Genomic DNA, 20,464 nt, shown 5'->3' with positions numbered 1-20,464 from the left:
CGGGCCGTGAAAGCATCAATGGCAATATGTATACAACTGTCCGTCCTTCCTTCTTTCGTTTTGGCCAACTGCGGACCACGTTAATTCAATTTCAGCTGCTTCTGGGCTTTGATTTGCGCCCAGTAATTCTTCATTCTTTCACTCTGCAACCTCCTTCTCTCTTCCGTCCATGGTGTTTGGGTCCGCAAACTAACCTTTTCTTGGAAACTCTTTGTGCTCTTTATTTTCGATATGTAAGTTTCCCTGTTGCTCGTTTCCGATCCTAGCATTCCCATTTCCGTCAGGTCCTTCTTCACTTCCTGATGCCAGCGTACCACAGTTTTCCCGGTCTCAAAAAACCTTACAATCTGGTTGGTCAGTCTTCCCGGCTCCATTCTGTAGATGTGTCCAAAGAACATGGCTCTCCTCCGAGATCTTTTCTATCTTGCGCTACGGTTCTTGGTTTGCTTTCTTTCTGTATGATCCATCCTCTGTTCTTTGGGCTCCCAGTATCTTCCTTAGAATTTTTCGCTCCACCAGTTCTAACTTCTGTATCAGGTTCAAACATTCAGCTGCATGTAAGGATTCTGGACGGATCACTGTCTGGTAATGTCTGAGTTTTCCATTTTTGCTGAACTATGATAAAATATTTTATATAGTGTAATGGCAGTGTGTTATAATATTTTATAAAAGTTAACATGCATACATCGTGATTATAGACTGTTATGCCTTTCAGCGTTGTCTGCAAGCTTCTGTGAATTTAGTAATCGCTGCCGCAATCCTCTATTTTTAACGAGTTCTGTGATTTCGTTTAGTTCTATACCTCTTTTAAATCGTTAGAAACTAAGTCTAACCATCGTCGTCTTGATCTCCCTCTACTTCTCTTACCCTCCATAACAAAGTCCATTATTCTCCTGGGTAACCTTCCCTCCTCCATTCGCCTCACAAAACCCCACCACCGAAGCCGGTTTATGCGTACAGTTTCATCCATCGAGTTCATTCCTAACTTAGCCTTTATCTCCTTATTCCGAGTAACCTTCTGCCTCTGTTCCCACCTATTTGTACCAGCAATCATTCTCCCTACTATCATATCTGTTACTTCTAACTTACGAATAAGATACCTTGAGTCCTCCCTGCTTTCACTCCCGTAAAGCAAAGCTGGTCTGAAAACAGACCGATGTAAAGACAGTTTCGTCCAGGAGCTGACTTCCTTCTCACAGAATACTGCTGATCGTAACCGCCCGCTCACTGCATTAGCTTTCCTGCACCTTGTTTCAATCTCACTTGCTATACTACCATCCCGGGAGAAAACAAATCCTAAATATTTGAAATTAACTACCTGTTCCAGCTTTGTATCTCCAATCTGATATTCTATTTTCGTGCACTTCTTATCTACTGACATCAATTTAGTCTTCGAAAGGCTAGTGTTCATACCATACTTAAGTTAACTTGAAAAAAATATTTTACAAAAGATCTTTGATAAATTCACTGCTTGTGTAATACTAGCCTTAGCGCAGTAGAATGGAAAACCACAAAATGTTTCCCACAAGATCTTTGACAAATTCTCTGCTAGTGTAATATTAGCCTTAGCGCAGTAGAATGGAAAACCAAAACATGTTTTACAAAAGATCTTTGTCTAATTCTCTGCTAGTGTAATACTAGCCTTAGTGCAGAAGAGTGGAAAACCACACAGTATTTTACAAAAGATCTTTGACAAATTCATTGCTAGTGTAATACTAGCCTTAATGCTTTATAATGGAAAGCCACAAAATATTTTACAAAAGACCTTTGATAAAGTATCTGCTAGTGTAATACTAGCCTTATTGCAGTATAATGAAAAACCACACAATGTTTTACAAAAGATCTTTGACTAATTCTCCGCTAGTGTAATACTAGCCTTAGTGCAATAGAACGGAAAACCACAAAATATTTTACAAAAGATCTTTGACAAATTCTTTGTCAGTGTAATATTAGCCTTAGTGCAGTAGAATGGAAAACCACAAAATATTTTAAAAAAGATCTTTGACAAATTCCCTGCTGGTGTAATACTATCTTTAGTGCAGTAGAATGGAAAACCACGGGAAACCAATCTCACGATTAGGGCCCGGATGTTTATGAACTAAAAATGTTAGAAATATGCAAACATTTACGAGCTAAAATGTATAAAAATATGACAATAAATATGACTTTGAAATGTTTTGGTCACATTTTCGAATTCTTCAAAATCGTTCCGCTGTTTAAATTAACATTATACTGAAAATATACATTCAATAATAAATAAATAATATTAATTTCATTTGAATTTATTTAATTACTCATTCCAGAGATAACAACACTCGACTCTGCACCGAATTAAATAAATGTCACATTTTGATGGACGATCAGGAAGAATTACAATAGCAAATTACATATATTTTATAAAGTTTTGAAATAGGAAGCCGGCCCCGTGGTGTAGGGGTAGCGTGCCTGCCTCTTACCCGGAGGCCCCGGGTTAGATTCCCGGCCAGGTCAGGGATTTTTACCTGGACTTGAGGGCTGGTTCGAGGTCCACTCAGCCTACGTGATTAGAATTAAGGAGCTGTCTGACGGTGAGATGGCGGCACCGGTCTAGAAAGCCAAGAATAACGGCCGAGAGGATTCGACATGCTGACCACACGACACCTCGCAATCTGCAGGCCTTCGGGCTGAGCAGCGGTCGCTTGGTAGGCCAAGTACCTTCAAGGGCTGTAGTGCCATGGGGTTTGGTTTGGTTTGTTTTGAAATAGTAACGATCTTCTATTTCGACACAACAATGACTTGTAACGGAGAAAATACCGCTCAACATCGCAGGTTATTATTGGAGTATATTTGAAATATGTCAAATCATTAGAGATCAACTTTCTGTCGCTTTCTACGCAACTGTCTGTTTCTATACAGCTTATCCTCCTAATTCACATAAATATATATTTCTATAAAAGATAATTACCGCCTCTGTGGTGTAGTGGTTAGTGTCATCAGCTGCCATCCCCGGAGGCCCGGGTTCGATTCCCGCCTCTGCCACGAAATATGAAAGTGGTACGAGAGCTGGAACAGGGTCCACTCAGCCTCGGGAGGTCAAATGAGTAGAGGTGGGTTCGACTCCGTGGTGGTTTTCCGTGGTTTCCCACTGCTCCTCCAGGCAAATGCCGCAATGGTACCTAACTTAAGGCCACGGCCGCTTCCTTCCCTCTTCCTTGTCTATCCCTTCCAAACTTCCCATCCCCCTACAAGGCCCCTGTTCAGCATAGCAGGTGCGGCCACCTGGGCGAGGTACTGGTTATCCTCCCCAGTTGTATCCCCTGACCCAGAGTCTGAAGCTCCAGGACACTGCCCTTGAGATGGTAGAGGTGGGATCCCTCGCTGAGTCCGAGGGAAAAACCGACCGAGGGTAAACAGATAGAGAAGCAGAAGAAGAAGAAAGATAATTGTAAGAAATTACGGACAATTAGGAGATGTGAAAAATCCGTCTTTGAGACGACGGAAAGCAGGTTTGCAAAAATGGAATAAAAAAAGATAAAAATATGACAAAAACACAAAAATCACGAGGAAATATGACCATAATATGAAATATCACCGGTTCATCACCGAAAATGCCGAAAAACGTTAAAAGAGCCAAAATATGGCTTCATACGACCCGTGAAAATTGCATAATAGTTACCGTAGATAAAATCATGTTTAAGTTGTATTTTCCATGGAAATAATATAAATAAATAAAATATGACATGTGATAAACACCGGGCCCTGCTCATGACAGTGACGGTAGGGTGGAGAACAGCTCTTCCACCTCCCGAATGTACGCTAGCAGAAGCATCAGAGTTGTGTACTTACAGTCTGAAGAGGTTGTATATCTTCAGTGTAGGTACATACTTTAATGATTTATTGCCCTAACCTTTAACAGGCTCGTCCCTTTACCTGACTGAAGAAGGCTGACTGTGCAAGTGTTACCCAAAGAACGAAAAAGGGGGGATTCAACTTTCTTGCTTTGCAGTTTTCAAACACTTTGCAATTAAATCCACAACCCCACAACTTTACAACTACCGGGTAAGTTGGCCGTGCGGTTGCAGTCGCGCAGCTGTGAGCTTGCTGACAGTGAGTTCGAATCCCATCGTCGCTTGTCCTGAGTATGGTTTTCTCTAGTTTCCCCATTTTCACTTCCAGGCAAATGCCGGGATTATTCCTAATCATAAACCATAATCGATTTATTTCACCTCCTTATCCAATTTCGTTCACCATCATATATTTCATTTTCATTAAACCCTTAAATAGGGTTGGCAACAGGAAGGGCAACCGACCCCATATCAGAAAACTAAGCTGAATGGTACATGTATTATTATTATTATTATTATTATTATTATTATTATTATTATTATTATTATTATTATTATTTCTTCTTTTATAATCTGTTTACCCTCCAGGGTTAGCTTTTCCCTCGGACTCAGCGAGGAATCCCACCTCTACCGCCTGAAGGGCAGTGTCCTGGAGCGTGAGACTTTGGGTCGGGGGATACAACTGGGGAGAATGACCAGTACCTCGCCCAGGCGGCCTCATCTGCTATGCTGAACAGGGGCCTTGTGGAGGGGTGGGAAGATTGGAAGGGGCAGCAACGAAGAGGGAAGGAAGCGGTCGTGCCCTTAAGTTAGGTACCATCCCGGCATTTGCCTGGAAGATAAGTGGGAAACCACGGAAAACCACTTCCAGGATGGCTGAGGTGGGAATCGAAACCCAACTCTACTCAGTTGATCTCCCGAGGTTGAGTTGACCCCGTTCCAGCCCTCGTATCACTTTTCAAATTTCGTGGCAGAGCCGAGAATCGAAATCGGGCCTCCGGGGGTGGCAGCTAATCACACTAATCACTACACCACAGAGGCGGACATTATTAGGCCTATTATTATTATTATTATTATTATTATTATTATTATTATTATTATTATTATTATTATTATTATTATTCCATCTTCCTTGTCTATCCCTTCCAATCTTCCCATCCCCCACAAAGCCCTTGTTCAGCATAGAAGGTGAGGCCGCCTGGGGGAGGGACTGGTCATTCTCCCCAGTTGTATCCCTCGACCCGATGTCTGACGCTCCAGGACTCTGCCCTTGAGGCGGAAGAGGTGGGATCCCTCGCAGAGTCCGAGGGAAAAACCAACCCTGGAGGGTAAACAAATTAAGAAAGAAAGAAAGAAAGAAAGAAAGAAATATTTTTATTGGATTTGAAACGTATGAAAGATATGTTATGAGTTCCACGGTTACGGAGCGCAAACATATCTACGAAATGCCACTGTAATATTTGTCCCAAATGAACATAATAATTGCTTTTACATAAATAAAGTCTAAAATCTGCGGTAAATTAAGAAATAGGTACGAAATATTTTACTTGCAGAGATTAACATGGACACATACTTTACTACCTTACAACACTATTTTTTCTGCTACGTCACAGCGCTTCCGTGTGTGTTTTGTTTGTCTAACACGTTCGTGTGTGATGTCTTTGCTCTCTGAAGTTGTTTGAATTAGGTGTCGTTTTCTTAATGTTGCTCATTCGTTTTGTGCCCCAACTCATTCATTAAATGATATATTTATTGGCCCATGGATCATGCTATTTTCCTTTCACAAAAAAGTAATACATTTATAGGTCCTTGGATCATGCCATTTTGCTGTTTGAACTGCCCGCGCTAGACATATGGACAAAGATAATGATAATTCACAGACATAGCACTCCCAATCGTCGGTGCTAGCCCTGGACCTCAAGATAGAAACAAAAGACGGCACGAGTAGCGGAATACAACATAAGGGAGTCCTGTCTACAGCCCGTAAATACGTATATATACACATTTCTCTAGTAACGACGGTATTTCTTAATTTAGCGCACATTTTTCACTTCATTTTTGTAAAAGCAATTATTATGTTCCATTTGGGATAAATATTACAGTGACATTTCGTAGATATGTTTGTGCTACATAACCGGCATTCTGGGGCGTGAAATTTCTTTGTCTATCAACGGGACTCGGTTCGAGTGTCAGACCAAGTAGACTTGTCGCCTTAACGATTCTGTCCATCAGTGTATAATTTACCGAGTTTCGTTCTCATTGGAACATGTTTCAATATTCCCCCTTCCTGAGTCATGTCTGTGTTCCTTACATACCAACACGACCTTATTTCCGCTAGCTTTAAACAAGAAATATCTAGTGCTCGTAAGTGCCCTAATCTTCGTAAGACTATTCCCGTCACATCATGAATAAAATTCATTAAACCGTAAGGTTCTTCCTACAGACAGATTTCTAAAGCTAGAGTAGGCTACGGACTTGCAGCACAACCGTAATGTTGGCTTTCATGATTCTGGCGAGCACTAACATTCTGCAAAAAGTCGCTAATTAAGCCCCATCAAACAAATAAACGTACATTCCATAATAACATATCTTGTTAAAATCTTGCAGAGAATAATTATTTTCGCCAATACGTTTGATATCAAGATAAAATTACGCAGAAAACAAAGGACAAATAATTACCAAATATACGTCTAATCCGTAGGTGATAGTCACTCGCCGTTACTAAGTATATATACAAGTTGGAGGAGATCAGCAGTCGTACTCGCTTCGGCGGTACATATACTAAAATTGGAACGATACAGAGAAGATTAGCATGGCCCCTGCGCAAGGATGACACGCAAAATCGTGAAGCGTTCCACATTTTTTGTTGTTGCTTAGTTACATAAACTTCTACCTGACTCTTTTGCTCTTTCGGAATATGCTTTTTCGTAACGAGTGACAGTGTATTTTACGAGCTGACACGAGAACTGGAAATTCAAAGGAAAATAGCAAGATTTGTTGTGGGTGATTTCCGACAAAGGAATAGTGTTACGAAAATGTTGCAAAGTTTGGGCTGCGAAGACTTGGGAGAAAGGAGACGAGATGCTCGACTATGTGATATGTTTCGAGCTGTCGGTGGAGAGTTGGCGTGGAATGACACATGCAGACGAATAAGTTGAGTTGAGCTTTTAAAAGTAGAAGAGATCCAAAAATGAAGATAAAGTAGCAATTCAAGAGGACAGATTGGGGCAATAATATTCAATTATAGGGCGAGTAGTAAGGGATTGGAATAAATTATCAAGGGAAATATTTACTAAATTTCCATGTTTTTTGAAAATGTTTAAGAAAAGGCAAGGTAAACAACTGATAGGAAATCTGCCACCTGGGCGACAGCCCTCCTAAATGCAGATAATCGATCGATTGATTGATTGATTGATTGGGATATAATGATAATTTAAAAGTTCAAAATTCATCCAGTGACCAGAATTCAAAACGTGATGATGAAGAATGAATTGATTAATGTTGTTGTTTGAGTCATCAGTCCTTAGACTGGTTTGATGCAGATTCCATGCCACCCTATCCTGCGCTAACTTTTTCATTTCTACGTAACTACTACATCTCTTCTAATCTGCCTGTCATATTCATACCTTGGTCTACCCCTACTGTTCTTACCGCCTACACTTCCTTCAAAAACCAACTGCACAAGCCCTGGGTGTCTTAAGATGTGTCCTATCATTCTCTCTTTTTCTGGTCAAATTTAGCCAAATCGTTCTCCTCTCAGCAATTCGATTCAGTATCTCCTCATTCGTGATTCGATCTATCCATCTCGCCTTCAGCATTCTTCTGTAACACCACATTTCAAAAGTTTCTATCCTCCTTCTTTCTGATCTAGTTATCGTCCACTTCCATACAATGTCACGCTCCAGACGAAAGTCTTCAAAAACATCTTTCTAATTCCTATATCAATGTTCGAAGTGAGCATATTTCTTCTCCTAAGGAAGGCCTTCCTTGCTTGTGCTAGTCTGCATTTTATGTCCTCCTTACTTCTGCCATCACTAGTTATTTTACTACCCAAGTAACAATACTCATATACTTCCTTTAAGACTTCATTTCCTAATCTAATATTTCTTGCATCACCTGACTTCGTTCGACTGCACTCCATTCCTTTCGTTTTGGACATTTATTTTCATCTTGTACTTCTTACCCAAGGCTCTGTCCATACCATTCAGCAATTTCTCCAGATCTTCTGCAGTCTCGAATAAAATAACAATATCATCAGCAAATCTCAGGGTTTTGATTTCCTCTCCTTGGATCATGATTCCCTTCCCACAACTGTCTGTTCTATATAAATATTGAAAATGAGGGAGGGAGGGAGGGTGGACAAACTGCAACCCTGCCTCACTCCTTTCTGGACTGACCGGGCGAGTTGGCCGTGCGCGTAGAGGCGCGCGGCTGTGAGCTTGCATCCGGGAGATAGTAGGTTCGAATCCCACTATCGGCAGCCCTGAAAATGGTTTTCCGTGGTTTCCCATTTTCACACCAGGCAAATGCTGGGGCTGTACCTTAATTAAGGCCACGGCCGCTTCCTTCCAACTCCTAGGCCTTTCCTATCCCATCGTCGCCATAAGACCTATCTGTGTCGGTGCGACGTAAAGCCCCTAGCAAAAAAAAAAAAAAAAAACTTTCTGGACTGCTACTTCTTTGTCAACGCCCTCGATTCATATCACTGCAGACTGATTTTTATACAGACTGTAGATAATTCTTCGTTCTCTGTATATGATCCCGATCACCTTCAGAGAATAGATGAATATAAATTTAAAATAATCAGAGGATCCAACTCACAATACTGAAAATTAAAAATATTTCCAAAATCGATCCACTGACTTGAATTCAAAAAGACGATGATAAACAATGATTATGAACTTAAAGCAATCAGTGCATCCGATCTGCAATGACCCACCTTCTTAGAAACTAACTAAAAACAATGAACACTGACACCAAGGAGCTTCTTCCAGAGCACAATCCTGAATCGATGATGCTTGTTGTCTAAATGGGTCCAAATTCCAGATCAACGGCCCCTCATAATGGTACTTACTGCTAGTACTAGTATAGCAGAACCATGGTATTTCTCATGTTGCGGTACGACTCAAAAGTAGCGTAGACTCACGTTGTTCCACACATTCTGGTACTACTCACAAGTATTGTACGCCGTACAGGTAACGCAAACCTACGGTGTTTCTCACATAATGGCGCCACTCGTAGGCAACGCAAACCCATAGTGCACCTCACATGGGTGTACTAATCAATGGCGCCGGTATTCCCGTGGTGTTCCTCACTGTACTAGTCACAGGCAACGCCCAGACCTGTGGTGTTTCTCGCATAATGGTTCTAATCACAGGTAACGTAAACCGACACTGAACCACTCTCTACTGCTACTAATCACAAACTTATTGTGTACCTAACACAGTGGTACTACTCGCAAGTAAAGGCGACCCATTGTGTTCCCCGCGTGACGGTACTAATTACAAGTAGTCGCATGGTTCTAATTCAATCATCTCTTGGTCGACCCTTTTAGTCGCCTCTTACGACAGGCAGGGGATACCGTGGGTGTATTCTTCGTCTGTGCCCCCTACCCATAGCGGGTAGAAGGGATAGGAAAGGTCTAGGAGTGGGAAGGAAACGACCGTGCCCTTAATTGATGTACAGCGTGGTGTGAAAATGGAAAACTACGGAAAACCATCTTCAGGAATTCCGACACCGGGCTTCGAATCTAGCTACGTGATCCAAACCGTGTAGTCACTCTCTCGGTCATCAAAAGTGAAGGCGGGTTACGTGACACAGTCGGTAGTTCAGAGCCGAAGTTGGCGGGTTCGATTCCAGCTCAGTCAAACTATATTTGAAGGTGCTCAAACACATCAGCCTCGCGTCAGTAAATTTACAAGAGCACGTAAAATGAACACCTGCGGGACAGAATTCCGGCACCGCAGTGTCTCCCAAAACTCTACATACAGTTAGAGGAACGTAAAACCAACAACATGCTGTATCATCACTGTAGTTGCGAGCTTGGCCGCTTCGAAATTATAATTATAGTCTTATTAACATGGATATGTTTTTGGGCTGCAGCTCTATCTGCAGTTAACGTCATCATTTTCCTGACACCGCTGTAACTATGGCAACCAGTGTACGTATGTATACTAGGTCAGCAGGGGCGGCCGTACCTTATGTGCCGAAGTGCTGCAGCACATTGTCTATTTGAAAAATAAATTACTTTAATAATATTATCTACAATCAAACACAGTGCATTGTAAAAGACGTCAGCCAAGGAATAGGAAATCATTCAACTCCCCTCGCAACCAGGTAACTAGTTGTGCGCTCCACGCCGAGTGCTTTGCAGATCACAGATCAGTGAGAATTTCTTTTTTTTTTTTTTGCTAGTTGCTTTACGTCGCACCGACACAGATAGGTCTTATGGCGACGATGGGACAGGGAAGGGCTAGGAGTGGGAAGGAAGCGGCCGTGGCCTTAATTAAGGTACAGCCCCAGCATTTGCCTGGTGTGAAAATGGGAAACCACGGAAAACCATTTTCAGGGCTGCCGACAGTGGGGTTCGAACCTACTATCTCCCGAATGCGAGAATTTCTAAGCTTCTTGCCAGAAAGCAGTAACTCTGCCGTTTGCACATGCGTGCCCAACTTTTCCGATGTGCTGTGGAAACAACAGCCAAGACATCACTTCACAGCGAGTCTTCGTTCGACCACAGAGAGGCAGCACTGGTCACATTAGCATTTCGACCGAAATGAGAACGTGGTGCCCTCTTGACTCAGCGGTAGTATTTAAGAGGGGATCGCTGAAAGCAAACGGGAAAACTAACTACTTTAACGTTTTCGGAGACGCCGAGGTGCTGGAATTTAGTCCCGAACGAGTTCTTTTACGTGCCAGTAAATCTACCGACACGAGACTGACCGTATCTAAGCACCTTCAAATACCACCGGACTGAGCCAGGAACGAACCTGCCAAACTGGGGTCCGAAGGCCAGCGCCTCAACCGTCTGAGCCACTCAGCCCGGCGTGAAATATGTAATAACGATACAATCGGGACATGGCAACCCAGCGCATCACTCCACGTGGAGTTGACAAGAAGCTGTCATCCAACATTCTCAGGTATTCACTGGACACTGTAGGTGCGGCTTGAGTCAAATGATATTTCCCTCTATGTACTGAAGCGCGGCACAAGGCAAGGAACATCAAAGCCCCGCCGCATAGTAAGGTGTAAATAAGTAAAATCATGGTCTCGACATCATTCTGCCCTCTTTCTAATTTTGTTTACTTTACTTTCTCGAGAAGAACATGACCGTTATCTTTAAGCTTATCTCCAGGATGTCTGGGGAGAATGAACTGGCAGGAGATAGGAGCTTGTTATTGGGACCGATCTGAAGACGTTCTTGCCTTCATGAAAGAAATAAGAACAGTACAGTACCAGTCAAACGTTTAGGACTACATAAAGAAATCACGAATTGTCATCAAGAACCTAAAATTGTGTCGCTAGACCTTTGTATTTTTTTTCTGAGCTCTCACATCTAATACGATATATGTCGCCTCAATTCACTGAGTTAGTGCAAGTACTGTAGAAATTATGCATTTTTAAATCTTGGAAGGACACACCAAAAAATGAACAATTTTGATAATGTACTGTATTCTGTAGTTGGTTGCAAGTATGACCACCAAGATATTTTTGTAGACTTAGCAACGGATGCGGGATATTTTACTATAACTATACATATTCCGAAAATATGCCGCAACGTTTGTTTTTGGGTGTTTTATTTTTCGAAGCAGTGCCAACGTCGTTGATATATATATTTTTTTGTCTTTATCATGAATAGCCCAAGGTCCCGCGCGAGGCGAGATATTAGGGTCAGACTTACCTGCCCTGATAGTTTCTGTACCGGTAGGTACACCTCAACCCCGCACATTTTAAAGAAGCGCCTCAAGCAACTCTATCTATCAACTAAACTTGAAACCACTAATGCAGGAAGATGGGACATTGACCAGAAGTTGTCACCCCTGAATAATTGAGTAATGTGTTATTTTTAAGTTGCCTAAACTGACTGGATTTATTTGTTTTGGTTTGGTTTACGCACCGCCGTCTCAATCTCTATATAGGATTGAGACGGCGGTGGGTTTACGTCAAGAAGTTTGAACTTTCCTCCACAGATGTCATTACATACAACTGTGGTCATGCACTCTGGTGCAAGGTGGAAGATGAGTGATTTAAGAAAGTTTTGTGTTCTTATGTTGTTTCAACTAAATTAATGTTCATTTATTTTGTTATTTCAAGGTTTGCAAAACTTCTTTTTCATTCCGCCAGCTTTTGAATCTGGCCAATCAGGAATTTTCTGTAATTATTTTTCAACCAATAACAGATTTCTTGTACCTTTTGAATTTGCCAATAAAATGAGAGGGTGTGTCCGGATTTAGTCCAGAGCCCTCTCGAACCGTCCCCTCAGGTACATAAGCTGCGGCCTTTTCAAACTACCTTGTCTTATTGATCGTCGTCTTACTGAGTGTGTGTGTTAAGACAGGAGGCGAGGCGCCTCATTCTTCGCCAGGCAGTTCACCAGCCCAGGTAATGGCCACCAGTTTTATATCTCTGTAGCTACCTCCGCAGATTTACACGAGGGGAAGGTTCGAGTTTCTAACTACGCAACCATCTGTTTTCTAAAATGTAAACTTTCCTTCGGCTAATGTAAAATTTCATAAAGACTTAAATTGTAAATCGGGGATAGAGAGTGCGTTACCCTCTCGAGTTCCCCCTTCAATTTATCTTGAGGTGACTACGATTTTCTAACCGTTTTTCTCCTGTAAATTACCAAGTAACTTGTTCTTCTAGTCACCTCAGTAGTGTGGGATTAGCCTCTGTATCATCGGGCCACAAGCCTAAGTAGGGTTTTAAACCGTGTTTTCAAGGAGCGCAAGTGTACGCCTCCATACATTTTGTGTTTGGGCCAGTAATTTAACCTGTTCTTTTTTCTTTCCACGGAGGCCCAGTAGTTTGGGTAATAGATAACCCTGTGTACAAAATTATAAATTGTAAGTTGGGCCTAGAGAGGCTAGAAATTTGTAAGATTTTTGGTGTAATGTTGCCCTGAGTAAGGCTGTAAGAAATTGTGAGCGCAGTCTCCTTGGTTAAAGTTTGAGAGCATGTAAGCTCCCTTCTGAGATTGTTAATTTTACTGTAATAGTGAGGGGTGCCTCTGGAAGGCTATACATTTGTAACCTTTGGAGCAAAGTCCTTTTGAATTGGGAGATTTTTGTCCTCGTCTAAATAATACCACATTTGCGAGATTGTAAATTTGTAAACTAGGGGCTTGAAGCCCAAAAGTGTTAAATTCCCTATTCTGGGGTTTTCTATTTTAATATCAAAATTGTCATTGTACCTGATACACTGTTGTTAATTTTGTTTTTTGAAAAGAAATATAACCTTTATTTAAAGTTTTAAACTAAATTTGGATATCGTCGATAGACCCATTCCCACCAGCACCTTCTTTTACCTCTCTCTGAACCACGGAAACTCCGTAACAGTTTCATCTGCACTCTGCAGATGGCATCCAAGAACACATTTCTGATGCTGATAGCTCACACTGAGAACTATGACAAGAACTAGGAAAAATTGACCATCTTCGCGCTGGTTTGAAAAAAAACCCACACAAATATAGGTGCCGCATTTTTTCGGAATTTTTATATTTATACTAAAACGACCCCCATCTATTGCTAAGTCTATAAAAGAATCTTGGTGGTAATACTTGCAACCAATTAGAGTACATAGTACATGATATTTTTAAAAATTTTGAGTTTCTAATGAAAATGAAATGGCGTATGGCTTCTAGTGCCGGGAGTGTCTGAGGACATGTTCGGCTCGCCAGGTGCAGGTCTTTTGACTTGACTCCCGTAGGCGACCTGCGCGTCGTGATGAGGATGAAATGATGATGAAGACGACACACACACCCAGTCCCTGTGCCAGAGAAATTAACCAATTAAGGTTAAAATTCCCGACCCTACCGGGAATCGAACCCAGGACCCCTGTGGCCAAAGGCCAGCACACTAACCATTTAGCCATGGAGCCGGACTGAGTTTCTAATGTGACCTTCCAACAGTTAAAAATGTACAACTTCTACAATACTTGTCATTACTCAATGAAATCAGGCGACGTATATCACATTAGACGCAAGAGCTCAAGGAAAAACGTACAGAGATCTAGTAGCACAATCTTAGGTTCTAGATGTAATTTCATGATTTCTTTATGTGGTCCTAAACTTTTGACCGGTACTGTATGCTACTTGAAACGAAAACACAAACTGTAGCCTACGTGGGAACGACTGTCGGCTGTTTAGGATGAGAAGAAAGTTCGCACCGTACAATTTCTCCGTTACACGCAAAATAATAGAATCACGGATATGGTTTTTGGCTTTAGAAGACGAGGGACCGAGTTCAGAATCTTTGGTTGTTCCCTCTCTTAGAAGTGACGGCGATTAGGGGAGACGAGCCGCCACCCCACTTTGTGGAGTAAAAAAGAAAACATTTTAATTCCATTTTAGCTCCCTGAAACTAGGATTTTTATTAAAAAACAATTTATACAAGCCCCGCTGTCTTATCAGCTAATTATTTCCTTTAAATGATTTAATTATTAAGAAAAATAATTTATTTATTATTTATTTAATCCGTTTTCCGTTCAGGGTTGGTTCTGCTCCCCGACTCAGCGAAGGATCCCATCTCTATCACCAAAAGGACAGTGTCCTGGTCGGGGATACAACTGGGTAGGAGGACCAAGACCTCGCCCAGGCGGCTTCACCTGCTATGCTGAACAGGGCTTTGTAGGGGATGGAAATGAAATGAAATGGCGTATGGCTGTTAGTGCCGGGAGTGTCCGAGGACATGTTCGGCTCGCCAGATGCAGGTCTTTTGATTTGACACCCGTAGGTGACCTGCGCGTCGTGATGAGGATGAAATGATGATGAAGACGACACATACACCCAGCCCCCGTGCCAGCGAAATTAACCAATTAAGGTTAAAATTCCCGACCCTGCCGGGAATCGAACCCGGGACCCCTGTGACCAAAGGCCAGCACGCTAACCATTTAGCCAAGGAGCCGGACAGGGGATGGAAAGATAGCAAGGGATAGACAATGAAGAGGGAAGGAAACGGCCATGGCCTTTAAAGTATGATATGATGGTAAACAGGGTCAAAAGTCAGGTTGTAAGTTTCACTAATAGCAAAAGTCCTCTCAATTTTAATTACCGCGTAGATGGTGTGAAAGTTCCTTATGAGAATCACTGTAAGTACCTAGGTGTTAATATAAGGAAAGATCTTCATTGGGATAATCTCATAAGGAGGATTGTAAATAGAGGGCACATGGTTGTGACGATGTTAAGGGGTTGTTGTAAGGATGTAAAGGAGAGGGCATAAAAGTCTCTGGTAAGACGCCAACTAGAGTATGGTTCCAGTGTATGGGACCCTCACCAGGATTATTTGATTCGAGAACTGGAAAAAATCCAAAGAAAAGCAGCTCGATTTGTTCTGAGTGATTTCCGACAAAAGAGTACCGTTACGAAAATCTTGCAAAGTTTGGGCTGCGAAGACTTGGGAGAAAGGAGACGAGATGCTCGACTAACTGGTATATTCCGAGTTGTCAGTGAAGACATTAGTAGACGAATATGTTTGAGGGGCATTTTTAAAAGTCGGAAATATCACAATATGAAGATAAAGTTGAGAATTAAGAGAATAAATTGGGGGAAATATTCGTTTATAGGAAGAGGAGTTAGGGATTGGAATAATTTACCAAAAGAGGCGTTCAATAAATTTCCAAATTCTTTGCATTATTTAAGAAAAGACTAGGCAAACAGCAGACAACACGTGGGCGACTGCAATGGTGATTTATAAGTTTAGTTTGAGAGCATATTTGCCTATTTGGGCGATGACAAGAGGATCTTACCTTCACTTTGCGTTGTGGTTTCCTCCTGGTCTCAGTATCCGAATCGGAATCGGAATCTGAGTCGGACTCCAGCTCCCTCTGACGAGCTCTTTTCAAATCTTGCTGTACGACAGGCTGCCCCAGAGCCTGTCCCACCGCGTGTTTGCTGTAGCGAGCTGTCGCCTGCCAAAGAGGAACGTCAGAGTAAAATTAATACACTGGAAAGAAAGCAACTCACAGAGCAAGTCACATTAATTGCACATTATAGACACTGCTAAAATACTGGCACAGAAATGGACCACGAATAGAAGTAGGTTTCGCATCCTTCAAACAAAAATTAAAAGATGTCTTTGAAGTCCTCTCCAGGTTTCCGTTTCTTCCGTCCAGCCAACCCTCGACCTTTCTTCTTCCTAATTCTGTAACCGACACTTGCAGTTATCGACCCATTTTTGTAACATTCTTTTTGTTAATAATTTATTGTTGATACTTAATACTGTTCTTTATACTTATTTAAACTTATTTTTATTATTAGTGTAAAATGGCCCTTCATAGGCTGTATCTAATAAATAAATAAATAAATAAATAAATAAATAAATAAATAAATAAATAAATAAATTTTAAAGTAGGGATTTCTGGTGTTCATAAGAGTCTGCAGAAGGTCTGGAGAAATTGCCGAATGGCATGGGCACAATCTTGGAGAAGTATGCTGTGTTTTTATTTAACCCGAAGGCTGGTTTGATAATCATCAGCTGTCATAGATGACGTAGGCATCACTGAGAAGGTATACTAGGGAATGAGAAGCGAGGCAGTTTCCCTCGCCGAGCCAGAATTTGCTATTACATATCAGTCTATCATGCACCAACCAACCCTATGAGCGAAATGAAATGAAATGAAATGGCATATGGCTTTTAGTGCCGGTAGTGTCCGAGGACAAGTTCGGCTTGCCAGATGCAGGTCTTTTGATTTGACTCCCGTAGGCGACCTGCGCGTCGTGATGAGGATGAAATGACGATGAAGACGACACATACACCCATCCCCCGTGCCAGCGAAATTAACCAATGATGGTTAACATTCTTTGGGGCCAGGAATCGAATCCAGGATCCCTGTGACCAAAGGCCAGCACGCTAATCATTTAGCCATGGAGCATCACTCATATCTCAGTCACTATAATTTTGTATGAGACTGAGACAGGTCAATGATACTAACGAACTTGTTCTAGTCCGTACCGGAAGACATAGTGCACTGTGAACACTAGATCTCGCCAGCAAAGGCAAGAAGGAGGAGTGCAAGATGAAAATAAATAAATCCAAAACAAACATAATGGAGCGCAGTCGAATGAAGTATGGTGATGCAGGAAATTTAAGATTAGGAAATGAAGGCAAAGGAAGTAGATGAATATTGTTACTCATCATCATCATCATCATCTGTTTACCCTCCAGGTTCGGCTTTTCCCTCGGACTCGGCGAGGAATCCCACCTCTACCGCCTCAAGGGCAGTGTCCTGGAGCTTCAGACTCTTGGTCGGGGGATACAACTGGGGAGAATGACCAGTACCTCGCCCAGGCGGCCTCACCTGCTAAGCTGAACAGGGGCCTTGTGGAGGGATGGGAAGGGATAGGCAAGGAGGAGGGAAGGAAGCGGCAGTGGCATTAAGTTAGGTACCATCCCGGCATTCGCCTGGAGGAGAAGTGGGAAACCACGGAAAACCACTTCCAGGATGGCTGAGGTGGGAATCGAACCCACCTCTACTCAGTTGACCTCACGAGGCTGAGTGGACCCCGTTCCAGCCCTCGTACCACTTTTCAAATTTCGTGGCAGAGCCGGGAATCGAACCCGGACCTCCGGGGGTGGCAGCTAATCACGCTAACCACTACACCACAGAGGCGGACTATTGTTACTCGGGTAGTAAAATAACTAACGATGGCAGAAGTAAGGAGGACATAAAACGCAGACTATCTATCTATCTATTCATTTATTTTATTTATTTATTTTTTGCGAGGGGCTGCCTGGCCGAGGCGGTAAAGACGTGCTCGGTTCTCCCGGAAGGACGTGGGTTCGAATCCCCGTCAGGAAGTCGTAACATTTAAGAAACGAGATTTCCACTTCCCGAGGTGCATATGGCCCTGAGGTACACTCAGCCTACACCAATAATGAGTACCAGTTTAATTCCTGGGGGCAAAGGCGGCCGGGCGTAGAGCTAACCACTCTACCCCATCACGTGCCGAGGTTTATAATGGTGGAAGCCTTTACCTTCCACTCCTCCAAGGGCCTTCATGGCCTGTACGGAGATGATTTTGCTTTGCTTTTTTAAAAATTTATGTATTGCGCACTACAGGATTTCTAATCCCAATTAAAGTGGCAAATGTTTACATGTGATTTTTGCTGCTTGCTTTACGTCGCACCGACACAGATAGCGGCCGTGGTCCTAATTAAGGTACAGCCCCAGCATTTGCCTGGTGTGAAAATGAGAAACCACGAAAAACCATCTTCAGGTCTGCCAACAGTGGGGTACGAACCCACTATCTCCCGGATGCAAGCTCACAGCAGCGCGCCTCTAACAGCACGGCCAACTCTCCCGGTATTGTTTCTCTTCATTGAGCTATTACCTACATAAAAAATCATCTTTGTGAGTCTTCTTCTACCTATTCTACGTAGATGCCCATAGAACATTAGTCGGCGTTTTCTGGCCATGTTTGTGAGTGTCTCTGTGTATTCGTCTAGTTCTTTAGTAGGTCTCTTCATCCATATACCATCTCTGTGTACTCCTCCAAAAATCTTTCTGAGGAATATACGTTCTATGTTTTCTGTCTCTATGATACCTGATTTTCCAACTGTGGTTGTTTCTGAAGTATAAAGGGCTTCTGGTAGTACAACTGCATTGTAGTGCCTGAGTTTGGCCTGTCTTGATATGTTTCTTTTTTTGTAGTGTGTCCATGTGAGTTTGTACGCTTTCTGAAGTTTGTCTGTTCTGCCTCTGTTGAATTCTTTATTTGATCCTCCATTTTTAAAACCTATATATTCCCTTAGATACTTGAATTTTTATTTATGTATTTATTTTTGCTAGTTGTTTAGCACATCGACGGTTTTCAGCAACGCAAGGATGGGATATTGATAGGATTTTGATGGTAGCGGCTGTGGCCTTAATAAGCCCCGGCATTTGCCTGATGTGAAAACGGGAAACCACGGAAAACCATCTTCAGGGCTGCCGACAAAAGGATTCAAGCTCACATCTCCCAACTGCAAGCTGATAGCTACATGACCCAAACCGCACAGGCAGCTCGCTCGGTCAAGCTAGGTGTGAGGTAGAGATAAAGGTGCGTATGGAAATTGCCCGAAGCGTAGTGGTCAGCCTTGTGAAGATACGATCTGAAAAAGAGATTACGAAACCCACAAATAAACAACTCACGGAAACGTTGGGGTGCAGTATTTTTCTGTACGGTGTATGGACAATAAGAGCATCAGATATAAATCAGATAGAGGTCTTGGAAATGTGGTGCTCGCGGCGAATGCTACACATTTCAGATAATAATAATTTCGTGTGGCTATTTCTAGCCGAGTGCAGCCCTTATAAGTCTGACTGAATGGGTGGCTATATTTCTAGAAAATAGATCTCAGAGAATTAGAGTAGGCAAAGCTTTATCTGACCCTGTAATAATTAAGAGGGGAATTCCTCAAGACAGTATTATTGGACCTTTATGTTTCCTTATATATATATAAATGATATGTGTAAAGAAGTGGAATCAGAGGTAAGGCTTTTTGCGGATGATTCTGTATAGAGTAATAAATAAGTTACAAAATTGTGAGCAACTGCAACGTGACCTCGATAATGTTGTGAGATGGACAGCAGGCAATGGTATGTTGATAAATGGGGTTAAAAGTCAAGTTGTGAGTTTCACAAATAGGAAAAGTCCTCTCAGTTTTAATTACTGCGCTGATAGGGTGAAAGTTCCTTTTGGGGATCATTGTAAGTACCTACTGTAGATGTTAATGTAAGGAAAGATCTTCACGGGGGTAATCACATAAATGGGATTGTAAATAAAGGGTACAGATCTCTGCACATGGTTATGAGGGTGTTTAGGGGTTGTAGTAAGGATGTAAAGGAAAGGGCATATAAGTCTCTGGTAAGACCCCAACTAGAGTATGGTTCCAGTGTATGGGACCCTCACCAGGATTATTTGATTCAAGAACTGAAAAAAAAAAAAAAAAAAAAGAAAGAAAAAAATCCAAAGAAAAGTAGCTCGATTTGTCTGGGTGATTTCCGAAAAATAAGTAGCGTTACAAAATTGTTGCAAAATTTGGGCTGGGAAGACTTGGGAGAAAGAAAACGAGCTGCTCGACTAAGTGGTATGTTCCGAGCTGTCAGCGGAGAGATGGCGTGGAATGCCATTAGTAGACGAATAAATTTGAGTGGCGTATTTAAAAGTACGAAAGATCACAATATGAAGATAAAGTTGGAATTCAAGAGGACAAATTGGGACAAATATTCATTTATAGGAAGAGGAGTTAGGGATTCGAATAACTTACCAAGGAAGATGTTTAATAAATTTCCAATTTCTTTGAAATCATTTAAGAAAATGCTAGGAAAACAACAGATAGGGAAACCCGGGACCCTCTGGACCAAAGGCCAGCACGCTAACCATTTAGCCATGGAGCCGGACATATTTCAGATGACCTTGGTAATTCTATCCAACAATAGGC

General features: G+C 42.1%; 1 protein-coding gene and 1 non-coding gene across 2 annotated transcripts in view; one reads left to right on the top strand and one right to left on the bottom strand.

The window, feature by feature from the left end:
- CBP (sarcoplasmic calcium-binding protein) overlaps positions 1-20,464 on the bottom strand; it is a 154,816-nt gene that overhangs the window by 39,841 nt on the left and 94,511 nt on the right. Inside the window, exon 3 of the mRNA XM_067159567.2 lies at positions 15,789-15,950. Coding sequence (XP_067015668.1) covers positions 15,789-15,950 — 162 coding nt within the window. The remainder of the gene's footprint in view (positions 1-15,788; positions 15,951-20,464) is intronic.
- On the top strand, positions 6,582-6,688 carry LOC136886905 (U6 spliceosomal RNA). Its single transcript, XR_010861869.1, has one exon. It is a non-coding gene; the product is annotated as a U6 spliceosomal RNA (small nuclear RNA).

This window comes from Anabrus simplex, chromosome X (genome assembly GCF_040414725.1).
Source record: "Anabrus simplex isolate iqAnaSimp1 chromosome X, ASM4041472v1, whole genome shotgun sequence".
Lineage (NCBI taxonomy): Eukaryota > Metazoa > Arthropoda > Insecta > Orthoptera > Tettigoniidae > Anabrus > Anabrus simplex.
Note: the sequence above shows the minus strand (reverse complement) of the source record. Positions and strands in the feature narration are given on the sequence as shown.